The sequence below is a fragment of the Limulus polyphemus genome, unplaced genomic scaffold, assembly GCF_000517525.1.
Source record: "Limulus polyphemus unplaced genomic scaffold, Limulus_polyphemus-2.1.2 Scaffold4258, whole genome shotgun sequence".
Classification (NCBI taxonomy): domain Eukaryota; kingdom Metazoa; phylum Arthropoda; class Merostomata; order Xiphosura; family Limulidae; genus Limulus; species Limulus polyphemus.
Genome location: NW_013669868.1, coordinates 81,580 through 95,017, shown reverse-complemented (window position 1 = coordinate 95,017; position 13,438 = coordinate 81,580). Strand labels below are relative to the sequence as shown.

Below are 13,438 nucleotides of genomic sequence, written 5' to 3'. Positions count from 1 at the left end.
TTCTACACTGGTGAAGTCCAAATTCAACATCCATGGTTAGTTCTGTCTATACCATATATAGCAGCAAGTCTTCTACACTGGTGAAGTCCAAATTCAACATCCATGGTTAGTTCTGTCTATACCATATATAGCAGCAAGTTTGATCTTCTACACTGGTGAAGTCCAAATTCAACATCCATGGTTAGTTCTGTCTATACCATATATAGCAAGCAAGTTTGATCTTCTACACTGGTGAAGTCCAAATTCAACATCCATGGTTAGTTCTGTCTATACCATATATAGCAGCAAGTTTGATCTTCTAAACTGGTGAAGTCCAAACTCAACATCCATGGTTAGTTCTGTCTATACCATATATAGCAGCAAGTTTGATCTTCTACACTGGTGAAGTCCAAATTCAACATCATGGTTAGTTTTGTCTATACCATATATAGCAGCAAGTTTGATCTTCTAAACTGGTGAAGTCCAAATTCAACATCATGGTTAGTTTTGTCTATACCATATATAGCAGAAAGTTTGATCTTCTACACTGGTGAAGTCCAAATTCAACATCCATGGTTGAATTACAAATTTTTGTTGACAGTGCCAAAGATATAAAATATTTACTAGAATTAACTCTGGAAAAAAAAAAAAACCTTCTTCACTATGAACAGAGCATATTACTAGGATTTAGATACAAGTCTCATTAAAGAAACATTTAAACTCAAAACTTTAAAAAAAAACTTTATTTTAGTTATAAATTTATCACATTCCAATATAAATATTCAAATAAATTATATTACAATGTTTATTACTCACACTTCATTAGGTACAATGGAACTAAAGAAAAACATGTTTCTACTATTGTATTTTGAACACCAGATTTATTGAATTTTTGATAAATTCAACACCCTTCTTATGGGATTAATAATATTATAGAATATCACGATATTCTCAAAACATTCCAGCTTTTGCCTTCGTTTCTCAATAAATATTTTAAGATAAAATCAAACAACTTTAGTAAGGTGACCATCATTAGTTTAACCTCTCACTTCCTTATGTTAAATCATTAGTTAAATCACACTTGCTCCCGTCAACTGTTATAATCCCCATTGTTTGTTTTATTATTATCCTGATCTTTCACGTGTCTTATTATTATTACTTATAAGTTCAGCTTCATTTGTTACTTTCCGCTTCCTTCTCCGTAAACTGACCAAATGTGTATAAAAGATATGTGTGAAGTTAAAGTCCGACTAGTTGTGTATGTACACGCACATCCTGCAGTGTGTTTGGTAAATTATTGCACTTACCTCGATTATTTTAATTACAGTATTATACTTTTTATTGAACAATGTTACAATGTCTAGCCACTTGACGATGTTGTTAGTAAACAATAAGGTATTGTAGCCACTTATTTCAAATTACACTGTCTGGCCACTTAATGATGTCACAAGAGAAAATTATACAATGTCCTGCATGTAACTGTGTAATGCTTTTCAACGAACAGGGACTTAATGATAGTGCACGAAGTAAAGGACTAGTTTTTGTGTGTATTCCATTCTTTCTTTAATGTTACATTAACAGTATCAATGAAAACATTTAACAAATACTCACAATTTTATTTTTGCTTATCTACTACATATACATATATATGTTTTTTATTATGCTGAATATTTTGCGTTGTTAACTAACCTAAACCTTATAAGCTGGCTGACCCTAATGAAATAGTGTTGGGATTATGGCCAAAAATAATGATAACAGCAAGGGTAACCAACTGTTTAATGTTTCATAACAATACATATTCCTAGATAGACTGGTTTATTAAACTTGCTACCTTAATTACTAGGTAATTGTTGATAATTAGCACTGAGCTTTTCATGGCTGTTGAATTAAGAAAATCTGTGTCTATAAATTAATAAAACAACATGGAACCTTTACATGTGATCTGTTCAAAAACCACAATTATAACTGTTAAGAAATCCAGGAGAATCATACTAAATCTAAAAACGATCATCATTCTATACATGACATAAGATATTACATATTAATTCAAGTGTATTCAATATATACACTTATTAAATATTTCAGGAAGTTCCAAAAAAAAAAAAGACATTAAAAATTGCTAATATTGACTTGAGATTACCTAAATTTGCCACAGTCTTACAGATTATATTAAAAAAAAGAGAGAAACAGACCAAACATGCACATTGTGAAAGTGGCAGAACATAGGGATATTCAGATATTTACAAGTATTTCATTAACATCTTCATAAATTCCCTATTTCTTTTTTACAATTAATAAAAATAAATTGTACAGTTTCATTATTAATGGATGAGAATTAAAAAATTATAATACCATAAACAAAAGGCAGAATTAAGATAATGTAATAGAACTGGGTTGATAAAGTGAGACTTTTACAATATTTAATCACTGTACTCATTACCTCAAATTGAATGTTTTAAAATTTTCAGACAAAAGGGATACAGTTAAATAATAACATTAAAATTAATACATCATTTTTTTTTTACATCCACCCTGTACGAGGCAGTAAGGTTGAGCTGTGTGCGGGCATCATATTGTAACAATGTTAGATTAAGTGTTGGACGGAAACATACTAGGGAAACACCAGAGTTGTGTTTCACTAGTTATCTGTAACTTGGCTTTCTTCAGGGTTGTAGCGACAAAATGGACAGTAACCTTTCTGCAGGACTTGTAGCTCATAGTCGTCACTGTGGAAAAGCTAAAGGTAATAACAAAAAAACTGTTTGAAAGGTTAAAAATACCTTACTTACTTCAAAATATTTGCTTACAGTTTCTTACATAGATGGTAGTCTGGGGGGCTGAAACTAATTCGATTGGTAAAGTACTTTCAAAATATTTGCTTACAGTTTCTTACATAGATGGTAGTCTGGGGGCTGAAACTAATCGATTGGTAAAGTACTTTCAAAATATTTGCTTACAGTTTCTTACATAGATGGTAGTCTGGGGGGCTGAAACTAATAGATTGGTAAAGTACTTTCAAAATATTTGCTTACAGTTTCTTACATAAATGGTAGTCTGGGGGGCTGAAACTAATCGATTGGTAAAGTACTTTCAAAATATTTGCTTAATTTAAATTCCTACTGTCAACTATAGATGCTCAGTTAATTATATGGTTTTCAATAAATAGCCGAGTTAACATTTGAAGAAGGTTCTCATAACCATCATGGGACTGGTTTGTTTGGTCATGGTTTTGTTTTTTGTTTCTGTTTTACCAAAATAAAATGATTAAAAAAAACAAAAGGGGCAAGATGAAATACCATCACGGGCTGGATCCAGCCTGCCAGTTGCCCTTTGCCCATCTCTGAACTAAACTATAAAGAGTATTATAAAATGTCTTAAAAGTTCAGATTTACATTAGAGAAGAAGGAGGGTTATTAGCTGATGATAGCAAGGTTAAGTAACGTTGAACGATAGTCAAGGTATACAGTTTTAAGGTTAAGTAACGTTGAACGATAGTCAAGGTATACAGTTTTAAGGTTAAGTAACGTTGAACGATAGTCAAGGTATACAGTTTTAAGGTTAAGTAACCTGTTACTTAACCTTAAAACTGTATACCTTGACTATCGTTCAATGTTACTTAACCTTAAAACTGTATACCTTGACTATCGTTCAATATTACTTAACCTTAAAACTGTATACCTTGACTATCGTTCACTATTACTTAACATTAAAACTGTATACCTTGACTATCGTTCAATTTGAACGATAGTCATGGTATACGGTTTTAAGGTTAAGTAGCATTGAACGATAGTCAAGGTATACAGTTTTGCAACAAGTAACCTGTCAAGTAATAAACTTAAACAATGTAAAAATCCACATATCAATAGAGTTGCTTGTTGAAGTATAATTTCTTTTTCTAGGTTGATTTATTTAAACTAGCTGAGGATGCCCATTAAGGAAGCAAAAACTGTATAAAGAACAGTGTTAGATAATGTCTGTTTTATTATAAATCCTAAATAACCTTGTTAGATGTTAATTGTATATATAAATATACCCTGCTTTGTGAAAGGTAATAATAAAAATTAAACATTTTGTGGTTTCAAATGCTTGATGAATGATAGACACTCAACTATTTGATTTTTCATACAAACTTATATCAATTATTTCTCAAGGAGACAAACTTCTTATCTGGAAAGGGTTTACAACCCTACCTGATTGCAAGAGTTGCACTTTGTAATCTGAACATCTGGCATTAAGTTCCGGAAATACCGGTAATGAAGTGGCGATTGCCATTTGCTAATGATAACATCTGAATGTTTCATGCTTTGTAACACCGATCGACTGGCTACAACTGGGCTAAATTCCAGACCTCCCTCCTACGATAAAAATAGAAAAAACAAGTACATTTCTTATGCAATAATGAACTTAAAAAGTAAAAATCGTTAAGGAAATTATACAGCTAGGAAGTCAAAAACGAATCTCAAAAACAGAAAAAAAAACATAAAGCTGACAATGCAACATAGAGCTTAACAGAACATACAAAACAAAACTTATTTGGCTGAGAAGAAGGTGATTGGTAATACCATGCACACTTTTTTATGTAACTCTACTGTAAATTAGTTTTTTTTTATCATTCTTACCTCAAAACTCATCAGCTGTGCAGTAAAAGGATCGGCGTCCAGATCGTTTTCTATGTTACTATCAATACGCAAAGACTGATACTCTGAAGTTTTGAACCGTTAAGAACGTACCAGAATAATTTCATTTTAGTGACATGATATTCAGAGCTTATAAATCAAATACCAGTTGGGATATTATTAAATTGCCACATGAAATATCTACAACTTATCTGATAGTACACTAATTCAAACACGACTTGCTACGATAAGAGAATATAATAACAAAACACTCGGAAAATAAAAGACAATTTACTCGATTCATCTTTACCAACCTACCCCATGGCAAGACAAAGTTTTTAACAAACTGCTGTGAGATTAATTTTATAGTTTAAATAAACATTACGAATACGAACCCTAGGTTTTTGATCAGTACGTGTACTAAACTATTACTAAAGTTAAATTTGTACAACTCAAAGAAAAAGCTCTAGGTTCATATTTCTATAGCTGCTGAAAAATAAAATTTCTTGACCTCCTGAGTGAGATGAAGGATCATAAAGAGAACTAGTAAATTAGTATTTCTTTGTGTAATAACTGAAATTCAGTAACCGGCAAACAGAGTACAAATAACATATAGGTCTTTTTCTGTACAGTCTGCAGCTGACAAGGCATTTCACTCAACGACAATGTTACTAGCTTGATTAGAGCACAAGAACTAGTCTTACATGAAATGTTAGCAGTTCTCTATCAACATTATATTACAAGATAACTAATATTTAGTCTAAAACGATGATTTGATCAAATCCCTTTTGTCACATTCATTAGATATTCGTAAGATTTTAAAATAATAAAGATCATATATATTGCTGATAAAAAAAAAAACAGAATCTATCCAAAGCTATTTTCATCTGAAAACAGGTAATACATCATTTATTAAAATGTAACTCTTGATAAATACCACAACAAAAAGATACTTCCACCACTTTCTTCAAGCCATGAAGGTTGTTCAGTCAAAATTGAGCTATCTGATTCTAGCAAGCGTAAAGCCTCTTCATCTGTAATACCATCTTCTAAAACAAACTCTACTAGTGGCAGGATTTCTGTAAAAAATTGTAAACTGACTCCACTTTTGTTTTATACTATACTTTTAGGTGTATTTCATTTATTATGAAGCTATCCACAACTAAATATAAACCTGATACAGTTGTTTACGGTTTAACTGGTGACGAGTAGTGAGTAACAATGAAATGATTGTTAATCGAGTAACCTAAACAGCAGGCCCTAGAACACATTAATGCCAGTTTGATGAAAGGATTCAAACCCACAACCCACTGATTGTTAGTCGAACGTCCTAAACACCAGGCCCTAGAACATATTAATGCCAGTTTGATGAAAGGATTCAAACCCACAACCTACTGATTGTTAGATGAGTAACCTAAACACCAGGCCCTAGAACACATTAATGCCAGTTTGATGAAAGGATTCAAACCCACAACCTACTGATTGTTAGACGAGTAACCTAAACACCAGGCCCTAGAACACATTAATGCCAATTTCTAATTTATTGCCCACCATGCTCTTTAAATCCATCTCCTACTTATCAGCCACCTCCGTCTGCGTGAACCTATGTCATCTTGACATCTACTAGCACTGCTTAATATGGGCACCAAACATATGAGCAATGTGTCTAATTATAAAGTCAAACTGTTAGCCAACTACTGTTCCTCAAATAGTAATCACTCAGACACCTGTTTGAAACTTCTTTATGTACCTCCTTTTCCTCTCAGTTTGTAGTTAGTTTCCATTGGTTTTAAGTTTCTGTTGCCGAGTGTTTTTGTATTCCAAGCCAGAGTGAGATCCTCATGCAGCTTGTAACTGTCCTCTACCTGTCTGGATGCAGCAATACATGTAGAAAGGAAGATATGGAAATCTGTAATTCAGCTCTGGGAACTGATGATTTATCAATGAGAGGTAAGGCTGTTTGCCAAATTTAGGTCTTAAGATTTTCACCTACTCCTAATTGAACTCTTATTCAGCAAAAATGCTACTAATTATAAGACACATTCACATCTGTTTTTAATTCACTAAACTCCCTCTATTTCCATTTCGTACTTACCAAACACTAAATCATCTCCATCTGCCTGCTATTTAGCAGCCACTCTGCCATCTTCATGTCTTCTATTCATCAACACTCATTGCCATCAATGACACTTATTTATAAGCTCTGTTTCTTATTTACCAGATAATCCTGATTCACCATCTCAAAGTGTATTCTATTCATTACACATTTGACATTTATATCTGTCTCCTACTGATCATATTCACCTCAACTGTTTCTTGTCACATCAGATCCAAGACTCTGTATTTCCCATTAACTAGAGAATATCTCCTCATGAGAAACTGTATGATCTAACTAATCAAACACAGACACCAAGTGTCTTATAAACTCACTCCTACCCATCAGCCATGCCACCTAAGAATGCTCCCTAATCATCAGATGTTGTTTAGTTTCATACCTTATATTCAGTGTATTATATATACTGATGCTATTTCTTGGTTATCAGATGTTTAACATCATCATAGTTGAATAATATACAAGTTACCTACGTGTAACTAGTCAAGCCTTAACTTACCAAACGAGACAAAAGAGTGAACAAAAGGTTGTCTACAGTTAATACAACAGTTTCCCTGATTGTTTAGCAATGGGTTTGTTGTCGAGCAGCGGTAACAAAGTGGTAATAGTTCCTGCAATAAAATAAGTCTCGTTATTACAAAACATCAATCAGAAATTAATAAGACTGAATACCTACTAGATTTATGTTCATTAATTGCTCTGAAAAACATTACAGCAGTCTATTGTAACTGATTATATAATGTTAAAAACTATTTACACTTACAAAATATTTTTTCAAATTTTTACTTAGGGTTGTATACTACCATTCAAATAAATAGAATGTACAGTGCACAGAAAACAGTTAAAAATTTTGAAACTTCTAACTTCAACATCGCTGAACGGCTTTGATCTTATAGTCACGGCTCCCAAGTCTATCGATTCTTGAAACCGTTGCGACACTCGCAAGTTTTGCAGTCTGTCGTAAGCATGCCGAGCTAACTTGTAAGCCCCTAGATTACGGCTCTGCTTGGCTAGGGCATACAAAATAGCTCTGAGAGTACGTAAAGGTTATAAAAACAACATTGTTTATCAGGTATCACACAGATTGCATTGTTCCTTAGGAGAGAAAATTAATAAACAGCACACACAAGAGAGTTAAAACAATTACAGAGGTTTTGAAATTCATTACTCTCAGTCAAATAAACAAAGATTTAAGAAAAATGTGTAATTTTGCAGTACCATGATCTGAAAAAAAGAACGGGAACATGTTAAAGTTGACACATATAGTTAAAATCACACAATTATATTTCTGAACCAAAACCTAAAGTTTGTTTAAATTAAGCATGTTACGATCAGAGATTTTAATGTTTTTTGTATGGTAATATGTTTGTGTCTTTCTAATAACACTGTCATAATGACATATGTAAAATACATTTTTACTAGGACATACAAAATTAAGTGTAATTATGTCTAATAACAGTCAAAGATGACATCTGTAAAATACATTTTTACTACGACATACAAAATTAAGTGTAATTATGTCTAATAACAGTCATAGATGACATCTGTAAAATACATTTTTACTACGACATACAAAATTAAGTGTAATTATGTCTAATAACAGTCAAAGATGACATCTGTAAAATACATTTTTACTACGACATACAAAATTAAGTGTAATCATGTATATAGAAAGGATACACTTTTGAAACCCCAACCAAAGTATCACTGAACATTTGGTGAATCAGGTAACGGGCCATGTTAAATAAAGCTTCGGGCAGAAACGAAGTAAAAGGTTCTTCCTGTAAAATTATAATAAACTAATGTATAATATCACAGTTCCCAACACTAATAACATAATAATTATAATAACAAGCAATAAGTTTACTTCTGTGATTACCTAATTTAAAAGAACCTTATGACATAATTATTTCTTACTTCTAAGGAATGTTATAACCATACTAATCTGTTTCTGAATGTAAACTTAAATTGTTTGACTTCTTGTCTATAAAATAAAATGATCTCAAAATCATATAAAACTATACTTCCAGGGTATATTTGTTTCCATTAAATTATATTTTGCTTTACAGATTTATTCAGACACATGACAGATACCACAAGAGTTAAAGGTCTTTAATTAAATGAAACATATGTACTTCTAAGTCCTTCTACTAGAGATAACAGTAGCTAAACTTTTAATAATTATAAAAAACTAAACTTGGGGGGAGAGCAGTTCTTGGCTTTTAAAAGAATCTTTTTTTCTATGAAAAGTTATTCATTAAACCTTAAACTAAACTATACAAAGTATTAAAAACGACATGCAAACACTCTAACTTGCATTATGAAGATTCAAAACACTAACAAAGCCTGCGAGTCCCAATACATTGTAAGTTACCTTTTATTACCATAATGTTCATCGATGCATAATGTTCTCGATCATCTTGAGAACTTGGTAGATGAACATTATGGTAATAAAAGGTAACTTACAATGTATCAATGAACATTATGGTAGTAAATGATAACTTGCAATGTATCGATGAACATTATGGTAATAAAAGGTAACTTACAATGTATTGATGAACATTATGGTAATAAATGATAACTTGCAATGTATCGATGAACATTATGGTAATAAATGATAACTTACAATGTAGTGATGAACATTATGGTAATAAAAGATAACTTATAATGTAGTGATGAACATTATGGTAATAAATGATAACTTACAATGTATCGATGAACATTATGGTAATAAAAGATAACTTACAATGTATCGATGAACGTTGTGGTAAGCATAATAGATTTCTGCTTTGCGCTGAAGGTCCCAAAATTTGTTTATCATTTTTTCATTCTGGTTATTACCATCTGAAATAAAGAACAGAAAGTAAATATGTATTTATGGCAAAGCTATTAAGGCTATCTCCAGTCAGTTCAGAAGGCAGTTCTCTACCTCTCACCATACATGCTAAGGAACAGACTGTCACTCTTATAATGTCCCCACATATTAAAGCACAGAAAATATTTTGTGTTAAATGCATGGAGATGGTGAATATAGTGTGGATGGAATGCTATTATCATGTACTTTTCTAATTCTTGAAAAACCTTGAGGGACTAGATGAAGTGTTCAAAAATATAACAGGCCTAATATTAATGTCTTATGAAAAATATACTTATAATCATGCTTCCCTAGCTTGTCAAAGACATTCACATCATAACAACTGCTGTTGTAACAAATGGTTTATATAAATAGTGTTCCAACCACTACTGTGTTTGTTGTGTTCCAGCCAGCCTGAGGAGCTCTGGATTGAGAAAAAGAATAAAGAAAGTAGCATTTAGAAATGTAACAGGCCTAATACTAATGCACTAGCCTTTCATTGGAGTTGAGTGGATGAAGCATTACTAATTCTAGGAACACAAAAACACTAACAATGTACAATACCGAAGTCAGATTATCTGCTGTTGTTTTGGCAAATACTGAATACTTTTATCAGTCACGTGTTTTTTTCACTGCTGCTTTCCCCCGTTTGTTGAATTAACTGATTTTACAGAGATTAAACATTTTACACAATGCACATTAACATCCTTACAAAGCCAATTAAAGTATTCTTTCATCCTAAGCCACAAGTTAGTGAATAAACGAGAGCCAGCCATCATTAGATTTTGTAAAAAAAAAAATTAAAAGACTAACATTCATTAACATGTCATCATTCGATTTATGTCAGGTTGTACTTATGATACAATGAGTTTATCCAAATGAAGATATTACATTATCATACATAAAGATTGATATTTTTTACCTGAATCTTAGTTTTAAACAAAATGCTAAATGTCCATGACCTTCAACGAATCTTCGGGTGCATACAAACCTTGAAATTTTGTTTGAAAAAAAAAACAGACAAAGATAACAAATGATTATAATCTAATACTTAACTACTTTAATTTTTCTATTTTCATATAATCAGATTTAAAAAAATATTTATGGCAATTATGATAAAAATTTTACAGAAAGTATATATGAAAAATAGGAAGCACCCACCCCGGGCAATGTCCAAACACTGCATTGACAGCAACCAATAATAATAGCCAGCATCACTAAACCTTTTTTCATTGACAGCATTATGAGTTAGCTGTTCCAGCACTCTTAAAGCTTCGTCTTCTCGACCAGCTTTATGGAAAGCTGAAGATGCAATATGAAAAACAGAAAGGTATTTAAAACAGATTTCAAGAAATATATAGAAAATTTAGGATATAATGCTGCGCAGAGTTATGAGCTATCGCTATAAAAGATTCTGAACATAATGTTAAGGTATCTAACAACAGAAAGCAGGAAAAATGACAATTATAATGAATCAGCCACAAAGATTTCAAGTTAATTTTTGTTGATTTATTTTTTGAGCAATATTTTATAAAAAAATACTCTTAGGTTAAGTAGGGCTAGCAACACAGCATAAACATTAAAACTGATAATGTGTTTGTTAAAAAATAGGAAACATCAGTTGTATGAAAATACCCATGCATTAGCCAAAATTCTGAATGTGGAAAAATAACTAATTCATCAATAAGCTACCATTTATAGCATTTCTAAAAATAACTAATTCATCAGTAAGCTACCATTTATAGCATTTCTAAAAATAACTAATTCATCAGTAAGCTACCATTTATAGCATTTCTAAAAATAACTAATTCATCAGTAAGCTACCATTTATAGCATTTCTAAAAATAACTAATTCATCAGTAAGCTACCATTTATAGCATTTCTAAACTTTTAGAATAGTTGTAATTATTCTTCCAAAGCACATAAATAATTAATAAGTTTAAACAGATGAATGAATAGTTTTGAAATGGATTTTTTTGAGGATTTAAAAATCAGTGAACCAACATCAAGTTAGTTCAAGAAACTGTTTACTCAAAGTAATGCAGCATAACAAAATTGTCACAGAAAAATCCATTGAAAATAAAATTAATTTTCTCTTAAATAAAAAACTTTCAGCTTCTGTAAACTTAATATGATGTATAAAATTTAAATCGTGTATAGACATGTAATCTCTATTAGGTTTCGTTCTTAAAAAAATACAGAACCTTTTTGAGCTTCCACAAAACGATCATTTTCAGCCAGCCAATTAGCATATGGAACATAAACATCTTCTTTGTAATCAGGATGCTGATTGGCCACAATGAATGCCTGAAATAATTAATATAACACCGTACACGATATGCCATGAAACGTTCTTGCTTAATCTGGAATGTATGTAAAAACTACTGGTTTCCACTTTCAGTGTATGAACAGTAATGGGTTGCTTGTTGTTATGTTTAAGCTACACAATAGGACAATAGTGAGTATTGAAACCTGGTTTTTAGTTAGGCTCTCTTAGACTTACCATACAGCCACCAAGAGACAATGGAAAAGAAGAACTTATTAAATAAAACATAAAAGGTATCTATATCTTTAGTAAAATATATGCATTTGTATATGTGTTGTGTATCCAGACAAACAGACATGCGTTTTAATGAGTTAAATATGCAAAAGAATACATGTTTGATTAGAATTATTTCAACATTTCATCTGACTGACATAAATTTTAGTCCTACAGACAGTTTTAAAACAAAATCCTGTAATTGCCGCTTGGACATTAAAGCTTAAAGAAAATGTGTTCTATGTTACTTTCTAATATACATACATATATATAGATAGATACATACATATATGTTCACATGTAGCTTTATTTTCAAATACACTGAATATGTTTATTACTAAAATAGACTACACATTTGTTAAAATATATTTAGTTAAGGACATCGCTTTGCATTCAAATTCGATGTCGAGGAACCCACTTTGAGACTAATAATGGCTGGAGATGGCTTAAATGGGTAATGAAGAAAAACGTTAATATTAGTTTAACATAAGAGCAAATGTACAACAGGTGATGACGACAAAACCTTGTCAAAACGTTGTACATTTACTGTTATGTTAAACTTATATTAAAGTTTTACTTCATTACCCAATCAAGCCGTCTCCAGCCATTATTACTTTGCATGTTTCTTGTGGCCCAATTGTAACATATGCAAAGTTGGACGGTTTGGAAACACTGCCATAGACCGTTTCTTACGTCAGCCTTTAACTTCTTTTTAGGCTTTCTTTAAAACAAAAGATGAAAACCTCTGATTCTATCTTATACTGTGTTGGAATTGTTTGACCTCTGATTCTACCATATACTGTGTTGGAATTGTTTGATCTTTGATTCTACCATATACTGTGTTGGAATTGTTTGACCTCTGATTCTACCATATACTGTGTTAGAATTGTTTGATCTTTGATTCTACTATATACTGTGTTCGAATTGTTTGATCTTTGATTCTACTTTATACTGTGTTGGAATTGTTTGATTTTTTATTCTACTTTATACTGTGTTGGAATTGTTTGATCTTTGATTCTATCGTATACCATGTTGGAATTGTTTGATCTTTGATTCTACTTTATACTGTGTTGGAATTGTTTGATCTTTGATTCTACTTTATACTGTGTTGGAATTGTTTGATCTTTGATTCTACCATATAGTGTGTTGGAATTGTTTGATCTTTGATTCTACTTTATACTGTGTTGGAATTGTTTGATCTTTGATTCTACTTTATACTGTGTTGGAATTGTTTGATCTTTGATTCTACCATATACTGTGTTGGAATTATTTGATCTTTGATTCTACCTTATACTGTGTTGGAATTGTTTGATCTTTGATTCTACCATATGTGTGGT

At 31.4% G+C, this 13,438-nt stretch overlaps 1 protein-coding gene across 1 annotated transcript in view; it reads right to left on the bottom strand.

Annotated features, from left to right (window-relative positions):
* Nucleotides 1-1,741: 1,741 nt before the first annotated feature.
* The window catches only part of LOC106470865 (intraflagellar transport protein 122 homolog), a 43,666-nt gene continuing 31,969 nt past the window's right edge, over nt 1,742-13,438 (bottom strand). Inside the window, exons 16-25 of the mRNA XM_013931443.2 lie at nt 11,767-11,869; nt 10,724-10,864; nt 9,455-9,552; nt 8,389-8,489; nt 7,573-7,738; nt 7,208-7,319; nt 5,549-5,674; nt 4,599-4,681; nt 4,170-4,334; nt 1,742-2,716 (exon numbers count right to left, since the gene is read on the bottom strand). Coding sequence (XP_013786897.1) covers nt 2,618-2,716; nt 4,170-4,334; nt 4,599-4,681; nt 5,549-5,674; nt 7,208-7,319; nt 7,573-7,738; nt 8,389-8,489; nt 9,455-9,552; nt 10,724-10,864; nt 11,767-11,869 — 1,194 coding nt within the window. The 3' untranslated portion in view covers nt 1,742-2,617. The remainder of the gene's footprint in view (nt 2,717-4,169; nt 4,335-4,598; nt 4,682-5,548; nt 5,675-7,207; nt 7,320-7,572; nt 7,739-8,388; nt 8,490-9,454; nt 9,553-10,723; nt 10,865-11,766; nt 11,870-13,438) is intronic.